At 40.0% G+C, this 22,603-nt stretch overlaps 1 protein-coding gene across 1 annotated transcript; it reads right to left on the bottom strand.

The window, feature by feature from the left end:
- Positions 1-17,835: 17,835 nt before the first annotated feature.
- On the bottom strand, positions 17,836-19,252 carry LOC118828219 (cilia- and flagella-associated protein 77-like). The gene has a single exon (XM_036734683.1). The coding sequence runs from the start codon at positions 18,873-18,875 to the stop codon at positions 17,973-17,975; it is 903 nt and encodes a 300-aa protein (XP_036590578.1). The 5' UTR covers positions 18,876-19,252; the 3' UTR covers positions 17,836-17,972.
- Between the last annotated feature and the right edge of the window lie 3,351 nt (positions 19,253-22,603).

Raw genomic sequence — 22,603 nt, 5'->3', positions numbered from 1 at the left:
TGTATTTTTGTTTAAGTAATGCTCATCATTAAAAAAAAGAAAACAGTGAAAAGTAACATCCATTTCTGATATTGTAATGGCAAGCAAAGTGGGACTTTTTGCTGTTTTTTCTTTTGTAATGCTTCTCAGCTCTAAGGCAATCAAGTGCCTTTGGATCTTGCCTTTGATTGTATCAAGAGTCTTTGATGACATGCTTAAGTCACAAGAAAGCCTAAATCACATGAGTTTGAGTCATGGTTGTGATGCCCTTTGACCCTGAAGAAGTGTGTGTGTGTGTGTATATATATATATATATATATATATATATATATATATATATATATATATATATATATATGTCTGTATATGTACTCTGAGGTTAGCGTTTTGCTTGGGGACTCACTCATTGGGAGAGTGTTCCATGTGATTTGGCCACACCAGACTCTGGCTAAATGTTAAGGGTCCCCCCGGCTTTGAAAACCCAGATGTTGGTGCTTCTCTCTCCAGTAACTATATATGTTTTGCTGTGGACAAACAGAAGCCCTGATTTGTGTTATTTGCTCTGTTTATATAATTTCTGCTTGCAGTTTCCGTTTGTGTTTTCTCTGAAGTTCAGGGTACTGACTTTTTCCCCTGAACTAAGTGAATGATATATGAATGTTTAATTGGAGTGAGATTGTAAACCCCTTGAAGTTGCTTTCCTTGGGAAAGCAGATCAAAGAACCTGTGCTGGCAGCCCTCCTGTGCTGGTGTTGTTGGCCTTATACCTCCACTGCAGCTGCTAGCAGCGTTGTTGTTACAGATACGACACGTGAAGTGGTGATTGTTCTCAGTAAAAATTGATAATGATCATATACATGCATGTATGTAGCATATATAAATAATATGTATATATAAAACATTTATTAATATGCATGTATACACACAGATACAATACAGTTAAGTGGCACATTGGATAGAGTGCTAAAAGTATAAAGACCTGAATTCAAATCCAATTGTGTGACCCTAAATAAGTCACTTAGTTTCTCTCAGCTTCTCTTTAATCTATAAAGTAGGTATGATGATAGCATCTCCCTTAGAGTGTTGCTGTGAGAGTAAAATGAGATATTTGTATAAGTCTTTGCAAACCTTAAAGCACTTTATATTGTTGTCATTACTATTATCATTATCACATACACAATTAGATATTGGGAAACTTTGGGTTTACTTATCATCAATTCCCCACGTGAAAACCATTTATAGTATTTGTGTTTAAAGAATTGCCAGGGGACAAAGATGAGAAATAACTTGTAGGGTGGGAGTCAACACAAAAGTTTTTATTAATTTATTATGTCTAATTTCTTATTTTATATTTATTAATTATGCAGCAGCAAGGGAAATCATCATTCCTAAATTTTCAGACTTTCCTATCGTGAATAGCTGATCTTTATTTTGTATATACCTTGAGAATGTTTGTCTAGGAAGGTATGAACAAAAATACTTCTTTTAATTGCTGAAAAATGTTTGACCAGCCCCGTCAGCATTCCCTTGTGTTTTAATATACAAGTTATTTTTAAGCTACCCAAATAACATTTTGTATTCATTCCAAGGCATCTTCAGATTTCTTCCCATCCTGATCTCTTTATAGGAACTGGAACATACTTTTTTCTAAATAGATTCCTCCCATCCCACCCCATGTCATTGTGATGACATCACAACAGTAAATATTAAACTCAGTATTAAGATGTTCAGAAATGGGAAGGAGGAGAAAAGGAAGAAAGGAAGGAAGGAAGGAAGGAAGAAAGGAGGGAGGGAAGGAAGGAAGGAAGGAAGAAAGGAGGGAGGGAAGGAAGGAAGGAAGGAAGAAAGGAGGGAGGGAAGGAAGAAAGGAAGAAAGGAGGGAGGGAAGGAAGGAAGGAAGGAAAGGAGGAGGGAAGGAAAGCTTTATTAAGCACTTACTGTGTCCCAGGAGCTCTGCTAAGCACTGTGCAAATATTTTCTCATTTAATTCTCATAACAACCCTGTGAAGTAGGTGGTATTATTATTATCTCTGTTTTATAGTAAAGGGAATGGAGGTAGACAGAGGTCAAGCGATTTGCCCACAGTCACACAGCTAATAAGTATCTGAGACTAGATTTTAATTCTGGTCTTCCTGAATTCACCCAGGCTGAACCATCCATCCTTGATGTCACTTCAGAATGAATTTTGGGGGGCAGTCACAAAATGTCATCAGACTCAAAAGAAGACATTGAACTGAGGGTAAGAGATACAGTCAAACTCTAAAGCATCCACAGTTTTTATGACAGTGCAATTTTATTTTAATGAGTGCATTGCTAGAACATTCTCAGCCATTGGGGCTGGAGACAAAGTGTCTCTCTTGAGAAGAGTGATTTAGGAAGAAAAATAGAAGTGTTTTGGTGAACGTGTTTTAGGTGAAAGAAGGAGATGGAGGAAATACAGCTTTACCATCTGCCTCTTTCAAGCTTTTAAACCTTTGTGTTTCTGAATGTGTGGGAGAGCCTGTGTTGTGGGTGTTTTGGTTGTATGGGCACATAGATACATACATATATATACACACACACACACACACACATGCATGTAAATATATATCTATACATACATGTGTACATATGTGTGTACACACATCAAAAATTGAAATTCTTGTCCGTTCTGGGGAGAGGTAAGAATACTTTAAATCGCCGCCTTTTAGTTGAGCAGCAGCTGGGATCTCCTGTTCAGTTAAATGATCATTTGGTAAATGCCTACTACGTGTACATGCTGGAGGAGATTAAAATTTGGGCTCATATTCTATTAGGGGAATATGGCACATTCACAAAGCATTCGAACTGTAAAAATTCATTATTAGTCAGTACTCCTTTTTCTGATGCATGTAGACACTTCTCTACACCTTTAGTAGGCTGTCTTTATTATTTTTTTATGTCTGGAATAAGGGAGAACCCCTCTGGTGATGACCTCTCTGATCTTTGCTAGTGTGGCAGCTTTCTTAGGTAGGGCTTGTGGCTTTGGAGTCAGAGAACCTCAGTTCTAATTTTGCCCACATCACTTAGGATTTGTGCGACCTTGACCTTAGGCTAGTCCCTTGAAGCCCCGCTTCTCAGTTTCTTCACCAGTAAGATGAAGGAATTGGTCAGAATAGTGCCTGATGTTCCTTCTTTCTATATTTATGATTCTATGGCATGTGATCTCGTTTGATTTAATTGAAGAAGGGTTTGGTAAACTCCTCCACACCTGGTCCATTGTGCGGTCCATACTAGTTGGGGAGGATCTGCTAGAACTTGTGCTCCAGGATCATTCCCGCGCTGCCATGAGGCATCCGTGTGTATTGTCGTGAAGGCTATGGAGTGTATGCAGTACAAAAATGCACCAGATTGGGGAACAGTGCATTACACAAAATGAGACCTTAATACATGTTTATTAAAAAATCTGGGAAATAAAAAGGGTACAGCAAAACAAATAGTTTATTTCTGTTGGACTCCGATAAATGTAATGTGTTTTTCTGTTAGTGGCTTATTTGATTTTTCGTTGTTGGCAGTCATTAAGTTTATCATAATTGGCGAAGCATTTTTAGTGGAATCACGTTGAATTACAAAGCATGTATATTGTGATGTGTGATTGGAGATGGAGAAAGGTTTGAACCAGTGGTGAAAATGTAGAAAGCTTCCTGGAAAAGGTGGCATTAAAAAGTGCTTAATAGGTGAGGAGGAGAACAGATGAAGAAGAGGAAGGATGACATTCTAGACACGTGAGCTGCTACAGAGAAGCATAAAAGTTCTGGGTCTGTGTTGGGGATCATGAGCTGTCTAGTTCGTTTGGAGGATAAAGCAGGGATGAGGAGAAAGTGATAGGACACAGGACTGCAAAGGTAGGGCAGGTCTTGGATGCAAACAAAGGAGTCTGAACATTACTGGGAGCGATAGAGTCACCCTGGGTATAGTGCCTGAAGGATGCCATTCACGGTGAATTAGCAAGTGAGAAGACTCCTGACTGGTTTTTGTTTTATAATTGGTTAAAAAAATGTGCATATTAACTTAAGTAGAACCTTAAACCAACCTGTTATGTTTGTTTCTGTGCCCCCTTCTGATTTCTTGAGATATATATGTTTGTGTGTATATACATATATTTGTATATATAGATACATATACACTCATATATACACCTATACATACACATTTACACGCATACGTAAAGAGAGAGAGGGAGGGGGAAGAGATGGGGGGGGGAGAAGAGAGAGAGAGAGAGAGAGAGAGAGAGAGAGAGAGAGAGAGTGAGTTTGGTTGATGCTTATACATAATGGTTTTTTTTTTCTTTTCAACAAAGAACAGGGATTTTTAACCTTTGGGGCATCATGGATCCCTCTGGTAGTCTGGTAAAACCTGTGGACTCCTCAGAATAATGCTTTCAGAGAAAAAATAAAAATACATTGGATTACAAAAAGAAACCAACCGTATTAAAGTAGTCTTATCAAAGTATTTTAAAATTGAAATTAAATTTTAAAATTAAAATTAAAATTTTTTGGATCCTAAGTAAAGAACCTGGACAGCTACATGTATAGTGAATGGAGAAAGACTTTATTACACTAGATTATTGATTGTAGAGAATTAGTTGTAACCCTATCTACAGAGCATCAACTAAGCACATAGAAACAATTTGATTATAATGAGAGAAATGATTATTTATTTAATATATAAATAACTAATTATTGAATTAGGACATAAGGGCTTTCTACTTCCTTATCCAGAAATCAACCATTGTAGGAAATCTTGGGAAAAAGCCAACCAGGCTGAGAAAATGGATGGATTTCTGCTCATTGTGTTACTCAGACAGGTTTAGGAGAATAAGGATTCTCCCTTTTGTCAGACACATGATATGAAACTGATAAGTCTTTCTCACTAAGACTTAGGTGATCCAAGTCATGTGCCCCCCAGACCCTCATTAGAATGATTTCACATCTCATAATATTTTTATAATTATTATATATATTTTTTATCATTATTATCATAACATTTTAATCCTTTATTGTTAACCAATTAGAGTTGATTGTCGCTCTCAGGAACACTCACTTTTCCAAGGGCGTATAAGTTGTGAGCCCACCACTATGAGGCTTTTTGGCATTCGAGAATGCCACTGACCTCTTTTATTAATAAAGTGCTAATATTATTAATAAAATGATTAATTGCCCAGAAATTATGTCACTTGAACTTTTTAAATGCCACAGTAACTAAACTTTGAAATGATATTTGCGCCCTTTGAGCTTTCAACTAGGTACCATAATGCTACATGTTAGATGTAAGTGGACACTGTTTAGAATTGGGGGAAGTGACAAGATGATTTAGATAAGAGCTCTTTTCCAGTTCAGCAACTACTTTAATAATTCATTCATACTCCCCATAGCTGGAAAGAAGGGATAGGGGCAGGAGATACTATTAGAGATTTCCTTCTCATCTCCCATTTGTACCTTGAAGCTAGCTCTAAGGGACATAAAACACTGTCATTTGACCTTCACATCAACCCTGTGAGGTAGGAGCTGTTATTATCCTCATTCTATCGATGAAAAAACAGTTTAAGATATTACATGGCTTGCTCAGGGTTTCCCATCTGGTATGTGTCTGATGCGAGATTTGAACTGATACCTCATTCACTTCAGGACCAGCACTTTATCTACCACACCCTCTGACTGTTTCATTAATCCATTAATCTTACGTTACTCTGTTTCTTCCATAACTCTCAGTGTTAGGGTGAAATTTGAAAATAGTCAAACTCCTTTTAGTTATTAGGGCAATTTTCCCTGGAAATCTTCTGGAGTATAAAAAAAAATGCATACGATATAGAAGCCCTAAAAGCTAGTGTAGATTTAGACCGCTTTGAGGGTCACGTGCAGATAACAGAGGGGGCAGCAGGATTTCTTGGGCAGGGTTAGCCTTGGTAAAGAATAAGGCTGCTGCTTCGTATGAGACAGGAGTAAAGGAGGAGATTATGTCAGAAGGCACCCGAGTAACAGGAAATTAAGAAGAGGTAAGAAGCGGGACCTCACAGGGAATGGCCTCATTTTTTTCCTGTAAAATAGGAGGCAAGGTTGTCAGATGAGAGAATGCGGAGGAGGCAGAGCCGTGCGAGGGTCTGAAGAGAGAAAAAAATGTTTTGGAAGATCACCGTGAATAGTGGGGCCGTGCTTGATGAGGGAGGTATAGTAGGATTGCCTATCAGCAGTAAGGCTCTAGAAGAGGTTGTCCACTATAATCTACCATAATTCTGGGAGTGCCTGAATGGTGGAAGAATAGTCATGCGCAGAAAACAGAGAGATGGACTAGAAAATCTCTTGAAGGATCTTCTAAATCAAAGGAGCTAAATTTGAGACTTAAAAAGGACAACCAGTTTCATTGGCGAGGGAGGAGCAGGCAGTACTGGCTACTTAGTCCAAAGCAATATCTGGAAACTTGTCAAAGTCTGTCGTTCTTTTAAACAAGGAGTTAATTGGGGCTTATAGCTATAATGCTCTGATCCCTTCCACCTGCCCCAGCAAACAGCTATGAGTTCACAGGGGGATGGTGTGGTGATGGATGTCACATATCAGTGAACTAGGCTACTCTCTTAAATGGATCAGTTCGGAGCCTCTCATTTCATTTTCAGAATTTCTGTTCTTAGCAGTTTAAACATTTTATATATGAGAGTGACAGGGAAACTTCATTAACTTGAATTTCACCAACCATGCCAGATAATTCATAGAAAAGAAGACTTTCCCCTTCATTTCTTAATCTAATAGCAAAGTGAAGTGATATTTTTCCTCTACTAAGACTTCATTACTTTTTGCAAGCATGGTTTGGCATATTTATAAGTTTCTGATCATAAATAATTGAAGCTTCATCCTATCTCTCAATAATGACTGAGCAGAATTCAGCAATGTAAAATACTTGCTTTCTTGTACTTCACTTATTCTGTTACTTGCTAATTGGCAAAATTTTGTAGGAAGAAGTATAATTCAGAAACTACCAGACATAAGTTTCCGTGGGCCAGAAAACCTTAGTTTTGGTTCAAAATCAGCAAAGCTGCCTGAGGTAATGTCAGAAATATCAGAGGAAAATGTCTGTTATTTTCTCTTCCAGCTGCAGACATGTAATGCCTCTTCTGGTGGGAGGCAGTATTGCGTGATGAAAAGAATAGATTCCTGGGGACAGAGCAGAGATGGGGGCTGGTAAGCAGGAACTAGTATGAGCTCCGTACCGAGTCCCTCCAAAAACCTATTAAAAATGGCTCTGAACCAATTCTAGAACTGCAGAACCCACAGAACAGCAGAGGGAAGCAGGGCTCCAGCCCAGGACAGCATGGATGGTCTCTGGGTGAGGTCTATCCCACACAGAGCTGGGAGCTGGGAGCGGAGCAGAGCAGAGCCCAGCCTGAGCAGCGCGGACCAACCAGACCAGGAGCCGGGCGGAGTGGGCCCTAGTGCCCTGAATCAGTGAGATGCAGCAGTTACCAGACTTCTCAACCCACAAACACCAAAGACAGCGGAGAAGGTTAGTGGGAAAAGCTACGGGAGTGGAAGGAGTTCGAGGTTCAGGCACCGCCCCCGGGGCAGGGGAGGTGGGGCAGCTACAGCTGCTGTTGCTTCTGGCCCCAGGCCCACCTGGTGGGAGGAATTAAGTGGTGGATCAGAGCAGGAGTGCACAGCCTGCTGAAGATCTAAGTCCAGTCCAGATTGGGGGTTCTTGGGGAAGGAGCAGTGTTGGTGTGGCAGAGCTGGCACATCCCCCCCCAAATGTGGAACATAGAACTCTTTAGTCTACAAGCGGTCATACCCCACTGAAAAACTCAAGGGTCAAGTTAGCTGGTTGGGAATATGGCCAGGCAGTGAAAACACACCTGGATTAAGTCTCAGACTTTGGATTCTTTCTTTGGTGACAAAGAAGACCAAAACATACAGCCAGAAGAAGTCAACAAAGTCAAAGACCCTACACCAAAAGCTTCCAAGAAAAACATGAACTGGTCCCACACCATGGAAGAGCCCAAAAAGGATTTGGAAAAGTAAGTTAGAGAAGTAGAGGAAAAATTGGGAAGAGAAATGAGAAAGATGGAAGAAAACCATGAAAAACAAGTCAATGACTTGCTAAAGGAGATCCAAAAAAATACTGAAAAATACACTGAAGAAAACAACACCTTAAAAAATAGACTAACTCAAATGGCAAAAGAGCTCCAAAAAGTCAATGAGGAGAAGAATGCCTTGAAAGGCAGAATTAGTCAAATGGAAAAGGAGGTCCAAAAGACCACTGAAGAAAATACTACTTTAAAAATTAGATTGGAGCAAGTGGAAGCTAGTGACTTGATGAGAAATCAAGATATTATAAAACAGAACCAAAGGAATGAAAAAGTGGAAGACAATGTCAAATATCTCATTAGAAAAACCACTGACCTGGAAAATAGACCCAGGAGAGATAATTTAAAAATTATTGGACTACCTGAAAGCCATGATCATAAAAAGAGCCTAGATATCATCTTTCAAGAAATTATCAAGGAGAACTGCCTTGATATTCTAGAGCCAGAGGGTAAAATAGAAATTGAAAGAATCCACCGATCGCCTCCTCAAATAGATCCCAAAAAGAAATCTCCTAGGAATATTGTCGCCAAATTCCAGAGCTCCCAGATCAAGAAGAAAATACTGCAAGCAGCCAGAAAGAAACAATTTGAGTATTGTGGAAACACAATCAGAATAATCCAAGATCTGGCAGCTTCTACATTAAGAGATCAAAGGGCTTGGAATATGATATTTCAGAGGTCAATGGAGCTAGGATTAATACCTAGAATCACCTACCCAGCAAAACTGAGTATCATGCTCCAAGGCAAAATAGGGATTTTCGATAAAATAGAGGACTTTCAAGCTTTCTCAGTGAAAAGACCAGAGCTGAATAGAAAATTTGACTTTCAAACACAAGAATCAAGAGAAGCATGAAAAAGGTAAACAAGAAAGAGAAATCATAAGGGACTTACTAAAGTTGAACTCTTTTGTTTACATTCCCACATAGAAAGATGATATGTATGATTCATGAGACCTCAATATCATAGTAGCTGAAAGAAATATGCATGTATATATGTTTATGTATATATATATGTATATATATATAAGTGAATGTGCATGTATGTATATATGTATGTGTATACACACACACACACACACACACACACACACATATATATATATATATATATATATATACAGAGAGAGAGAGAGAGAGAGAGAGAGAGAGAGAGAGAGAGAGAGAGAGAGAGGGGGCACAGGGTGAGTTGAAGATGAAGGGAAGATATCTAAAAGAAATAAAATCAAATTAAGGGATGAGAGAGCAACATACTGAGAGAGGGAGACAGGGAGAGATAGAATGGGGTGGATTATCTTGCATAAAGGTGGCAAGAGGAAGCAGTTCTGTGGGAGGAGGGGAGAGGGCAGGTGAGGGGGGAATGAGTGAATCTTGCTCTCATCAAATTTGGCCTGAGGAGGGAATACTATACATACTCAATTGGGTATCTTACCCCACAGGAAAGAAGAGGGAAGAAGATAAAAAAGGGGGGGAATGATGGAAGGGAGGGCAGATGGGGGTGGAGATAATCCAAAACACTTTGGAAAGGGGACAGGGTCAAGGGAGAAAATTCAATAAAGGTGGATGGGTTGGGAAGGAGCAAAATATAGTTAGTCTTTTGCAACTTATCTTGCCCTACAGGAAAGGATGGGAGGGGAGTGGGGTGACAAAAGGGAGGGCTGAATGGGGAGCAAGGCAACCAGAATATACGTCATCTTGGAGTGGGGGGGAAGGGTAGAAATGGGGAGAAAATTTGTAATTCAAACTCTTGTGAAAATCAATGCTGAAAACTAAATATGTTAAATAAATAAATTTAAAAAAAAGAAAAGAATAGATTCCTGGAAATTTGGAAACTGGGTTATATGGTTCCATCTCTTCCACTGGCCAGCCGTGTGACCTTGCATGACTTGCCTTCTCTGGGTCTCATTTTTCTTGCTTATACAATGGGAATTGAGGGGGAGTTGGTTAAGTAATCCTTAAACCTCTAAAATTTTATGACTTTATGAAATTAATTGGTACCCTAGAGGAATAAAAGGACTGGAATTTGATACCCTTTCATTCTTTCTCCAAATGTAATCATGAAATATCTGAATTATTTCTAAGGGAGAAAATATCTTCCTCTTATCAAGAATGTATTAGAAAGAAGATATATAAGACCAAGAGGCAATCTCTCCTAAGTAGTCAAAAGATATGAAATTCAAAAGGATAATTTCAGAATATTAAAACCCATATTAAAGATTGTGTTAAATAATAAAAGAAATACCAATAAAAGTAACCAAAAGATTTTACTTCACATTCCTCAATTTTGCAAAAATGGCAAGAGATAGAAATAGTCATTGGTAGAAGAAATATAGAAAGATAGACATATCAAATACAGTGTTCAAAGAGCCAAGAATTGTTTAAACTGCTGTGAAAAATAATTTGGAATTATGCTAAAAAAGTGACAAAAATTTCTATGTGTGCCTTCATCCGCAGATTTCACTTTGAGGCATGTATCCTCAGAGAGGTCAAGGACAGAAGGGGCCCACACACACAATAGCAACAACAGATGAATGTTTTAGGGTTTGGGCAATGCTTTATATGCATTATCTTTGATACTCATGATAACTCTGTGAAGTAGGTGTTAGTTTTACCTTTTTAAAAAAATTTCCCCTCAATTACATGTAAAAACAATTTTTAACTAATTGTGTTTTTATTTCAAGTTCCAAATTCTCTCTCTCCTTCCCTGCCCCACCCCTGGGTGATAAGCAATATGTTGTACATTATACATGTGCAATCATTTGCATTTGGGGTGTAGGGTAGCTTCAAGGAAGACTAGTACCTTTGGTGTGAGGACTGCCTTTTCAAGGCTGCCTTTTTCCTTTGGTGTCCACCTGATTCAGTCAACTCTCACCTGTGGCTCCAAGAAGTTGTAGCATGCACAGTGGTCACACTCTGGTAAACTGTCTTGGCAGATGGGTAAACCAGGTGGAGGGTAACCAATGACCACAAACCATCAGTGAGTTGGAGGGCTGTTTATCGCAAGCATGTGATTTTCCCCTAGTGGAATTGGAACAGTTTGTTCCAGTGGCTGTGAAAGTGGCTGAAGTAGGTTCTGTGGAGCACTTAGAATTCCAAAGCAGAAAAGAGGGCTTGTTGTCACAGCAGAACACAGGCCAGGAGAGGGGTAAGCACCTCTCCTGAAATCATATCACCTTTGAAAAACTGAAAACTTACAGCTCCCTAGAAGTTCTCAAAACAGCTGGACAAAACTCCCTGAAGCTTGGGACAGTTCACCCTCCACCTTGGAAGTCGAGCCCTACCTTAACAAGAAGTTAAAAAGTAAAGTAATAGGCTTGGAAAATGAATAGACAATGGAAAAAAAAACCTCTGACTACAGAAAGTTGCTCTGGTGACAAGGAAGAACAAAACACACACTCAGAAGAAAACAACAAAATCAAAGATCCTACATCCAAAGTCCCTGAGAAAAATATTAATTGATCTCAGGCCATGGAAGAGCTCAAAAAGATTTTGAAAATTAAGTAAGAGTAGAGGAAAATTTGGGAAGAGAAATGAGAGTGATGCAAGAAAATCATAAAAAATGAGTGAACAGCTTAGAAAAAGAGAAACAAAAATATACCGAAGACAATAACACCTTAAAAACCAGACTACACCAAATGGTGAAAGCAGTCCAAAACACAATGAAGAGAAGAATGTCTAATATAAAGTATATTACCTTCAAGTACCCTAATACTGAGAAAAGTCTCATGAGTTACAAATATCATTTTTCCATGTAGGAATGTAAAAAAAACACAGTTCAATTTTAGTAAGTCCCTTATGATTTCTCTTTCCTGTTTACCTTTTCATGCTTTTTCTGATTCTTGTATTTGAAAGTCAAATTTTCTATTCAACACTGTTTTTTTCTTCAAAAATGCTTGAAAGTCCTCTATTTCATTGAAAGTCAGTGACATGAAGTATTGTACTCAGTTTTGCTGGGTAGGTGATTCTTCGTTTTAATCCTAGCTCTTTTGACCTCTGGAATATAATATTCTAAGCTTTTTTCTCCCTTAATGTAGAAGTGTCTAGATCTTGCCTTATCCTGATTGTGTTTCCACAATACTCAAATTGTTTCTTTCTGGCTGCTTGCAATATTTTCTTCTTGACTCTGGAATTTGGCGACAATATTCCTAGGAGTTTTCTTTTGGGGATCTTTTTCAGGAGGCGATCGGTGGATTCTTTCAATTTCTATTTTACCCTCTGGCTCTAGAATATCAGGGCAGTTCTCCTTTATAATTTCTTGAAAGATGATATCTAGGCTCTTTTTTGGATTATGGCTTTCAGGTAGTCCAATAATTTTTAAGTTCTCTCTCCTGGATCTATTTTCCAGGTCAGTGGTTTTTCCAATGATATATTTCACATTGTCTTCCATTTTTTTATTCCTTTGGTTCTGTTTTATAATATCTTGATTTCTCATCAAGTCACTAGCTTCCACTTGCTCCAATCTAATTTTTAAGGTAGTATTTTCTTCAGTGATCTTTTGGACCTCCTTTTACATTTGGCTAGTTCTGCCTTTCAAGGCATTCTTCTCCTCATTGGCTTTTTGGAACTCTTTTGCCATTTGGGTTAGTCTATTTTTTAAGGTGTTATTTTCTTCAGTATTTTTTTGGGTCTCCTTTAGCAAGTCATTAACTTGTTTTTCATGGTTTTCTCGCATCCTTCTCATTTCTCTTCCCAATTTTTCCTCTACTTCTCTAACTTGCTTTTCCAAATCCTTTTTGAGCTCTTCCATGGCCTGAGACCAGTTCATGTTTCTCTTGAAGGCTTTTGATGTAGGCTCTTTGACTTTGTTGACTTCTTCTGGCCGTATGTTTTGGTCTTCTTTGTCACCAAAGAAAGATTCCAAAGGCTGAGTCTGAATCTGAGTCCATTTTCACTGCCTGGCCATGTTCCCAGCCAACTTACTTGACCCTTGAGTTTTCTGTCAGGGTATGACTGTTTGAAGAGTAGAGAGTACTTTGTTCCAAGCTTGAGGGTCTGCGATGTTGTTTTCAGAGCTGTTTCTACACAGCAAGCTCTGCCACACCAGCACTAATCCTCCCCCAAGAACTGCAGACCTGGACCATGACCCAGATCTAAGCAGGCTCTGCACTCCTGCTCAGAACTGCTGCTTAATTCCTCCCACCAGGTGGGCCTGGGGCCAGGAACAACTGCAGCTGTAGCTCTGTAAGCATCCTCAGAGCTGCATCACCTCCGCTGCCCCCGGGGCAGTGGCTGAACTGCAAACTCCTTTCACTCTGTCCCCCCAGTTTTTCCCACTAACCTTCTCTGTTGTCTTTGGTGTTTGTAGGTTGAGAAGTCTGGTAACCACCACAGCTCACTGATTCATGGCCCTAGGGCCTGTTCCGTCTGGCTCCTGGTCTGGTTGGTCCAGGCGTGGCTCATGCCAGGCTCTGCTCCCAGTTCCGTGTGATAGACCTTATCCCCCTACCATCCAGGCTGTCCTGGGCTGGAACCCTGCTTCCCTCTTCTATTTCGTGGGTTCTTCAGTTCTAGAATTTGTTCAGAGCCGTTTTTAATAGGTGTTTGGAGGGACCTGGGTGGGAGTTCATGCAAGTCCCTGCTTTCCAGCCACCATCTTAGCTCCACCCTCCCTGCCTGTGTGTTTTGATCTTCTTTGTCACCAAAGAAAGATTCTATAGTCTGAGTCCCTTTATGCTGCCTGCTCATTTTCCCAGCCAATTACTTGACTTTTGAGCTCTTTGTCAAGGTATGACCGCTTCCAGAGTGGACAGTGCTTTGTCCCAATCTTCAGGGCTTTTGCCCTGCTGTTTTCAGACCTACTTGTGTTCTGAGACGGTATGATACTCCTCTCCTGGCCTCTGCTTTGGTCTGTCGGTGCCAGCACTCCTTTCTGCTATGTAACCATCAGAACTCCTTCTCCACAGCCACCACAAGCTCTGCCACACCAGCACTCCTCCTCCCCCAAGGACCGCCAACCAGAACTGTGACCCAGGTCCAAACAAGGCAAAGGAAGAGAATCCTTCCTCAGCACCAGCAAAGAGACCCCTACACTCCTGTTCTGATCTGCAGCTTGATTACCCCCACTGTCTGTGGGTGTGGAGCTCCAGAATCAGCCAGTTGCAGTGCTGTAGCTGTGGCCACCTCCGTCGCCCCAGGGCTGGGGCTGGACCATGCACTTCTCTTACCTAGGCCCATGAATTTTCCGACTGACCTGCCGAGTTGTCTTTGGCATTTGCGGTTTGAGAAGTCTGGAACCTGCTACAGCTGCCAGTGATTTAGTGTCCTGAGGCCTGCTCTCCCCAGTCCACTCTGGCCTGTTTTGATCTGGCACAACCCAAGCTGGGCTGCGCTTTACTCCCAGCCTGTTGCAAGAGACCCTTCCCAGTGACCATCCAGGCTGCCTTGGGATGGCAAGTTGTTTCACTCTGTCGTTTCGTGGGTTCTGCAGCTCTTGAATTTGTTTAGAGTGATTTTTTACAGGTGTTTGGAGGGATTTACGTAAGAGCTCAAGTCCCTGTTTTCACACTGCCATCTTGGCTCTACCGTTATTCAAAATTTTTCCTCAGTGTTCATTAAGGAAATTGGTTTATAGTGTTCATTCTCAGTTTTCACTCTTCCTCGTTTAGGTATCAGCATCATAGCTGCGTCATAAAAGAAATTTAGTAGGACTCCTTTACCTACTTTTCCAAACATTTGATATGTTATTGAGATTAATTAGTCTTTAAATGTTTGGTAGAATTCTTTTGTGAATCCAGCTGGTGGCCTTGGTGATTTTTTGTTAGGGATCTCATTAATGGCTTGTTCATTCTTTTTCTTCTAAGATGTTATTATTTAAGTATTCTCTTTTTCTCTTTTTTTAATCTGGGCATCTTGGCAAGATATATATTTTGTGTATATTCATTCATTTCACTTAGATTGTCAGAGTTCTTGGCATATAACTAGGCCAAATAGTTGCTAATAATGACTTTAATTATCTCTTCATTCGTGGTGAATTCACAGTTTTCATTTTGAAAGTGGTGGTTTCCTTTTCTTTTTAAAATAAAATTAACCAATGGTCTATCTATTTTACTTTATTTTTCATAAAACTAGTTTCCAGTTTTACTTACTAGTTCAATTTTTGTTAACTTTCTATTTTATTTACCTCTCCTTTGATATTGAGGATTTCCAATTTGGTGTTTATTTGGGGATTTTTAATTCGTTCTATTTCTAGGGGTTTTTTAGTTGCATACCCCATTCATTGATCTCCTCTTTATTTTACTGATGTAAGCATTTAGAGATACACATTTTCCCCTAAGTACTTCTTTGGCTGCATCTCATCAATTTTGTATGTTGTCTCATTGTTGTTGTTATCTTTAGTGAAATTATTGACTGTTTTCTATGATTTTTTTTGATTCACTTGTTCTTTAGAATTAGATTATTTAGTTTCCAGTTTTTAATCTATCTTCCCATGGCATTTTATCAGATGTAATTTTTATTGCATTATGGGCCAGAGCGGTTGCATTTAATATTTATGCTTTTCAGCATTTTGGTATGAGCTTTTTATGCCTTAATATTTGGACATTTTTTGTTTAGGTGCCATGAACCACTGAGAAAAAGGATATTTTTATTCTATTTGAGCTATTTAATTTTCTCCAGAGCTCTAGCAACAGTAAGTTTTCTAAAATTCTTTTTATCTCTTTACCTTCTTTCTGTTTATTTTTGGTTAGATTTATCTAGTTCTGAGAGAGGAAAGTTGGGGTCCCTCATTAGTATACTTTTATTGCCTATTTCTTTTTAAAACTCATTTAATTACTCCTTTAAAAATTTAAATACCATACCATCCGGTGCATATTTGTTTAGTATTGTTATTACTTCATTGTCTATAGCTTAGCAAGATGTAATTCTCTTCCTTGTCTCTTCTAATTTGATTTCTTTATGTCCCATGGAGTCATTAACTTCCTCTTGCCCAATTCTAATTTTTAAGGAATTGTTTTCGTCAGTGAGCTTTTGTACCTCCTTTTCCATGTGACCAGTTTTACTATTTTGAGGAGTTGTTTTCTTCATTTAATTCTTTTACTTCTTTTTCCACTTGGACAATTTTATTTTCTAAGGAGTAGTTTTCTTAGTGATTTTTTATATATCTTTTTTCCCCGTATTTTGGGGCTTCCTTCACCAAATTGTTGATTCTTTTTTCATGATTCTCTTGCATTCCTTTCATTTCTTTTCCCAATTTTTCTTCTACTTCTCTTATTTGATTGGTAAATTAATTTTTGAGCTCTTTCAGGAGTTCCTTTTGAGACCAGTTCACATTTTTCTTTGAGGCTTCGCATGTAACTGTTTTGGCATTGTGGTCCCCTTTCAAGTTTTTGGCTTTTATCCTCTCTGTTACCATACCAGTTTTATGTGGTCAGGTTCACTTTTTGTTTTGAATTCATTTTTCTGCCTATTTTGTGACTTTTTACTCTATGTAAAAGGTGGACTCAGCTCCTGGAGTAGAAAGGGTATTGTCCTAAGCTTCGGGTAACAAGACCTGTGACTTTGCTACTGGTTTGCATTTGAAGGGGTGGTGCTCTGGCTTGTGCTGGGGGCAGGTCCTTGCTGCTGGCCTCCCTCCAGGCGGGCCCTCACTGGTGGCAAGGCCTAGCTGGTAGCTTTTGCTGGGCGTGGGCCCTCACAGCTAGCTTGCACCGGCTGTTGGCTTGCCTTGGAACTCAAGGCCTCGCCGCTCCTTTGCAGTGGGGGCGGGATGTTGTTGGCCGCTTGTTCTTGAGCACAGGGCTTCACTACAGTTGCAGCCTGCCACTGGCTTACTCCCCAGACTGTGCTGCTTTCCCACCCCAGTGAGACAAGTCTTCTTTGCTGCTCCTCCAAACTGCTCTGGGCCAGAAAGCGGTGTCACCACTCTAAAATTGGCTCTGAGGCATCATTTTAAGGTTTTTTTGGAGGAGAATTTGAGAGAGCTCAGGCCAGTTCCTGCCTCACTTCACCATCTTAGCCACAGAAGTAAATTATGTCCTTTTGACAGATGAAAAAAAGAAAAACAATCTGTGAGAACCTAATTGAATTGTCCAAGGTCACAAATAGCAAGTATCTGTGGTAGGATCTGAATTCAGTTCTTCCTGAACCTTTTCCACCTAGCCCCTCATATTTCATAGTACCACATTTTCTGGTAGAAAAGCCTAGAAACAAAGTACATTCTTTCCCATTAGGGAATGGTTATATAAACTCTGGTGAATCCATGGAAATGAATCTTACTATGTCACAAGAAACAAAGAATAGGAAGAATTAAGGTAAAAATGGAAAATCATTGCAAAACTAAGGAAACAGAGCTAAGAATTTAATATGCCTAATGACTGTAACAACATGTACATATAAACATGTATGTGTTTGTACGCATATATATCTATACACACACACACACACACACACACACAGAGGTTGTTTTATTATAATGATAGAGTTTGTCTCTAGAGTTGAGAAAATGTATTTTTTCCCTTCTTTTCCACGGGGTGGGATATTTCATATACTGTCAGACTCAGTTAATTTTCTGATCGGTTTTGCTGTGCTGTTGTTTTTTGTTTCTTTTTAAAGTTTTTTAATGGGATCAATCATGAGGAATAGGAAGTGGGAAAGCCATACATTAGGAAATGAAGATGACATTGAAACAAAATGTGTCAATAAAATTTATACTTACCCACACACATACACACACACACACACAGAGTTACATGTGCATATATTTCTGTTTATGTACGCTTGTATGTGAGCAGTTAGAGATAGGTAGATAGATGATTGTGTTCTGTATTTCACAGAAGTTTGAACTACATCCCTTTTTATTAAAAGTTTGAGAGCACAATGCAAAAAACAAACAAACCCCAGACAACTGTAGTACCTTTCATTCTAATGATAATTTTCAGTGTTCTTCTATTTCTTCATTAAGGTAAATTTTCTTAAAATGCGCTAGTGTAATTGCCCAGAGAAAGGGCGCCGCATCTCATGGGGGCTTCTTCACGGAAGTTCTTGAGTGACTTTTGGTGAATCTTCTCATCTGAGAAGGTGTTGAGACATGCTTCAGCCTTCTGAAATTGGGCCAGTTGCCACGGAGGGGATGGTTTGATTTGTGGACGATACTGTCTGATCTTGGCGCCACAGGTCTGGTAGTAACCTTCTCTTGGTCTGAGCTTGACCCCGTTGTAATGAATCGCATCTTTCATAATTCTTTTCTGTATCCATTGGTTCTTGAACTTCTGCTGGATTAGGTCGGTTATAGTGACGTTTTGATCGCTGTGCAGCTTTTTGGGCATGTCTTCTAGCAGTGGTTTGTTTTTTTTAATTGGTTCGGTTTGGCCATAACCCAATCTGAAAGCCTGGTAGTCAGCGAGACAAGCTAAGCCAGCCTGTATAGCTTTTTTAATTGCTTGGGTTTGTTCGTAACTCAGTCTGAACGAATGGTACTCGGCAGGAGTAACTAAGCCAGCCTGTACAGCTTTTGCATTGAGGTTGAGAAAATTACATGGGATTTTTTTCAGAGGAGGAGCATCCGGACGTGTTCTCCATTGTCCGATTGTTTCAGCCACGCTGTCTCCATAGGAGTTTTGCATTCCATACACAAAATCAGATCCTGGTAACATGTTGCAAATTCTTCGGGTCCTTCCTAATTCTGGTTTCAGGATGAGGTGGTTACAAAACATGGAATTCCTGGTACAGCCGTGCCGGTAGTTCTCCATGTCTGGCTTCAAGTCTGCTTTGCGCAAAGGCCTCAGGGGAGGGAGGCAGATATTCTGGATGCTTCGGAAGGATTTACACTTGTGTGGCTTTTCACTTTTGAAAGCTTTTCGTTCGGATGAGGCCATGTTGGTTCACACGGCTGTTACTTTTTTTCCCCTTATGGCACGTACTTTGTTTCTTGTGTGTTTCTCTTATGGGTGATACGTTAAAAAGGATCCAACGTCCTGCTGAACACTGTAGTAATCACGGAAGACTTGGCTAGAGCTTCTCGTGGGTTAGTTGTTGCTTTTCTACGAAGCTAGCTAGAGGAAATAAAATAATGCTTCTATTCAGGGATAAAGTGTTTTATTTGTCCTGTGATGCAGTTTAGATTAACAGAATATGTGAGTAGTTGTATGAAGTTAGACAAGTGGTGGCAGTCGGTCGTTCCTTCACCTTCAATCAGCCTTGGAGGTTGTAGCCTTTCAGTGCAATGAACCTGTCCCAGCCTTTCTAAGTCTTTGTTCTTGTAGTTTTTGCCTTCTTCACACCTCTTCAGAATTCCCTCCTTTGTTCATTGTGACATCATAGAGACTCCTCTTTCTGGTTTACCCCGGGAGACTCTGAGAGCTACTTAAAAATGCTGAGCAAGGTCTGTTAGCTCTAATAATTAGAAGCTAGCGCTCCTAATGCCGACACAAGAGTTTCAAAGCCCGTGTCCTCCAGCTAATCTTATATGGAGCAAAACTATGTTTCAGAAATGTAAACGGTAGCCCTCGTCATACCTGGGGATCTTAACTATGAAGGCCATTTCTTAGTGCCCTGCGGGTAAGTTACTGTGGATGGTTCAGTATCTCGCCATTGGAAAGCAGCACAGTTGTTCACATGTTCAAAAATAGATGGCAAATGATGATAAATCAGTGTTAACATTGTTCGAATCTGAATAACCGCCGACATTTATATAGCTCCTTCAAGTTTTAAAAGTGGCTAACAGATATTGTCTCATTACGTCCTTATGCCTAGCCTCATTTGAGCCTCACAACTATCCTATGAAATAGGTTTTAGTGCTATTACTGTCCCTTTTTTAGATAAAAAGAATAGAAGCTGAGAGAAGTTATGTGATAAATAGTTGTGTCAGTGGCAGAATAGAAACCCATTTCTTCCTAACAGTAAGTCCAGTGCTCCCAAGGCAGCCCATTCCACGTTTTGGATAAGTTCGATTGCCACAAGCTTCTTCTTAAATCAACAGGTTGGTCGACTTGCTGTATAAAGTTTTCCTTATATCAACAGATATACAACTTGGTCAAAAATTGAGATTCTAAATATAGTTATTCCCCCCCCCCCCAAAAAAAAAGGAAAAAAAAAGCTATTGCTTATATTGCTACATTAATCATTTCCACCCCATTTCCAGCGATGACAGTATTTCCTTGTTTACTTAACAGAAAAAAGATGGCCTAGTATGACAGAGAGCTTATCTCAAAGCCAGGAAGCCCGAGATTAAACTCTTGCCTCGGAAATATACTGACTCTGGACCTTGGGTAAGTTACCTAGAGCCCCAGGTGGCTGTCTAGGGTTCTGAGTTGCAGAAGAAGTGCAATCTGAATTGGTAGATGGAGTTTCTTCACTTGGGAGTTCCCTTTAGCAGCGGAATTACAGGTATAGCCCTTTCCATGTTCCCTGCTTATCAGAATGCTGCATGTGGACGCACGTGACCCGGTGACTAGTATGTGATCGAAGGCTGCCCTGGACGAAAAGTACTGAGCGACATTGAGCGCAGCTCTCGGGGTCTGCTAAGGACTTGATAAATGCTTATGGAATGAATGACCTCAGTATTTCTTTGTTTTCTTTTTTATTTGCAGAGGGGAAGGCAGGGCAATTGGGGCTAAGTGACTTGCCCAAGGTCACACATCTAGTAAATGTGTCAAGTGTCTGAGGCCGGGTTTGAACTCAGGTCCTCCTGACTCCAGGGCCGGTGCTCTGCTCACTGCGCCACCTAGCTGCCCCTGACCTAAGTATTTCAACGAATTACAACTTGAATATGAATGAGTTTTTGTGTAATGGGATGTTTTACATGTTCAGTTCTTGCTATACCATTAAATGAAAGTATGCCCTTGTATGGGATTGCAGGTGTGTGTGCATGAATTAGTACTCGGAAGTGAGGACAGGGGGAATTCACAGAATCTCAGGATTCTGAAGGTGGAGGGAACCTCAGCGTTCATCTAGTGATGTGTCTATCTGAAAGACAACTGTAATTATGACACACCTGATAAATGATCAGCCTCCCCACGCTGGAAGGCCTCCAGTGAGGCCACCTCGCTGTCTTCCAAGGCACCTGATTCCTCCTTTTGACGGCTCTAATTGTTAGGATGATCGATTGTCCTTACACCTAGCCTCAGTTTGCCTCTTTGAACTTTTTCTTGCCTCTGTGGTTAAGCCGATCAAGCATAATCCTTTTACTGTGGGACAGTGACTGCGGTTCAGAATCTAGATTCTAAGACACAGCAAAATCTAAGATACAGACTCAATTGGTTTACCTATTGGGATTATTAAATAATATTGAAAGCACGTGAATATTCCTGTTCAGCAAAGTGAAGATAGCAGTCCCTCCATGCCTTCTTGTCTGGTACAGGTCTTCTTATAAACTCTATGATTAACTTAATATAGGCCAAGATGGGGTGAGAGTTTTGTTTTCTTTTTTTGATACCTACTCTGTCATATTGTGAGTTCATGCGGTGCTTTTAGTCCACTAAAATCTTGAAATATTTTTTTGCAAGCTGTTGTCTACAGAGCTCTTCCATCTTGTATGTGTACGGTTCATTTTTTGAACTCAAATGCAATGTTATCTTTATCCTTTTTAAATATTATCTAATTAGACTTGACATTACACTATGGTAGTCTTTTGAAGTTCTTTGAAATCCTCACATTGTCATCTGGCATGTTGAGATTCTCCTTAGCCGTTGTTATCCTCAAATTTGATAAGCAAGCCAACTACATCTTTGTTTTAAAATGTCTCTTTGATGTTTGCTCCTTTATTTTTAAAATTAAATTACTTATTTATTTAAAACATTCTTTAGTTTTAAACTTTGAGTTCTAAATTGCCTTCCCCCTACCAGTGAAAAGGCAAGAAAAAGGATACCTTATTTTTGTCATTGCTTATAAGTATTTTCACTTTGTTGTCTTCTGAGTTTATGTCTTGGTCTTCCTGCCAGCAGAGCAGCTTTTTATGGTCTCAAGTTCTTTTTGTTGGCATTTGCTCGTTTTTCTAGCCTGTTCCTTGACTTTGAACTTTATGTTAAGGTTAGATTCTGATTATTAGGGGGTGGGGAGGCATTGTCCCTAAGCTTTAGGCTTTTTCGTACTGCTGTTTGCAGAGGTAGATCTTGGGGTCTACGAGTTCTCTTGTTTCCAAGGTGGTATGATCCAGGCAGAGATGTGGTCACTGCTCGCCTTGTCTGTGCTCTGATGTTTGCTCAGACAGGTGTCCTACTCCCTTGCGGCCACAGGTGCTAGCGCTCCTCTTGGCCCTGAAATGGTAACCAGGTTCCCTGCTGTCTTGCTGCCACCAGAGCTAGTGCTCTTCTTTGCCTTGGAATTTTGACTAGGGACCCTGCTTCCTTATGACTAAACACAAGCATTCCTCTCCTCCCTGGAACTGTGACCCAGAGTTACTTGCCGGCAGTAAAATTGCCAGTCAGTGCCAGCTGGACCTAGCTTCTGTGAAGGGTTCTCCATAAGCTCTTTCAGAGCAGTTGTCTGACCCCCTTATTGTGTCTGCATTGAGAGCTCTAAAAGCAACTGCTGCTGTCACCACTGTCCTGGGCCCCTCGAGAGCCACTTCTGGTGCTTCTGCTGTGTTCCAGTTGGGCTCCCAATG

The sequence above is a fragment of the Trichosurus vulpecula genome, chromosome 8 (assembly GCF_011100635.1).
Source record: "Trichosurus vulpecula isolate mTriVul1 chromosome 8, mTriVul1.pri, whole genome shotgun sequence".
Classification (NCBI taxonomy): Eukaryota; Metazoa; Chordata; class Mammalia; order Diprotodontia; family Phalangeridae; genus Trichosurus; species Trichosurus vulpecula.
This window is presented reverse-complemented; position numbering and strand designations above follow the sequence as displayed.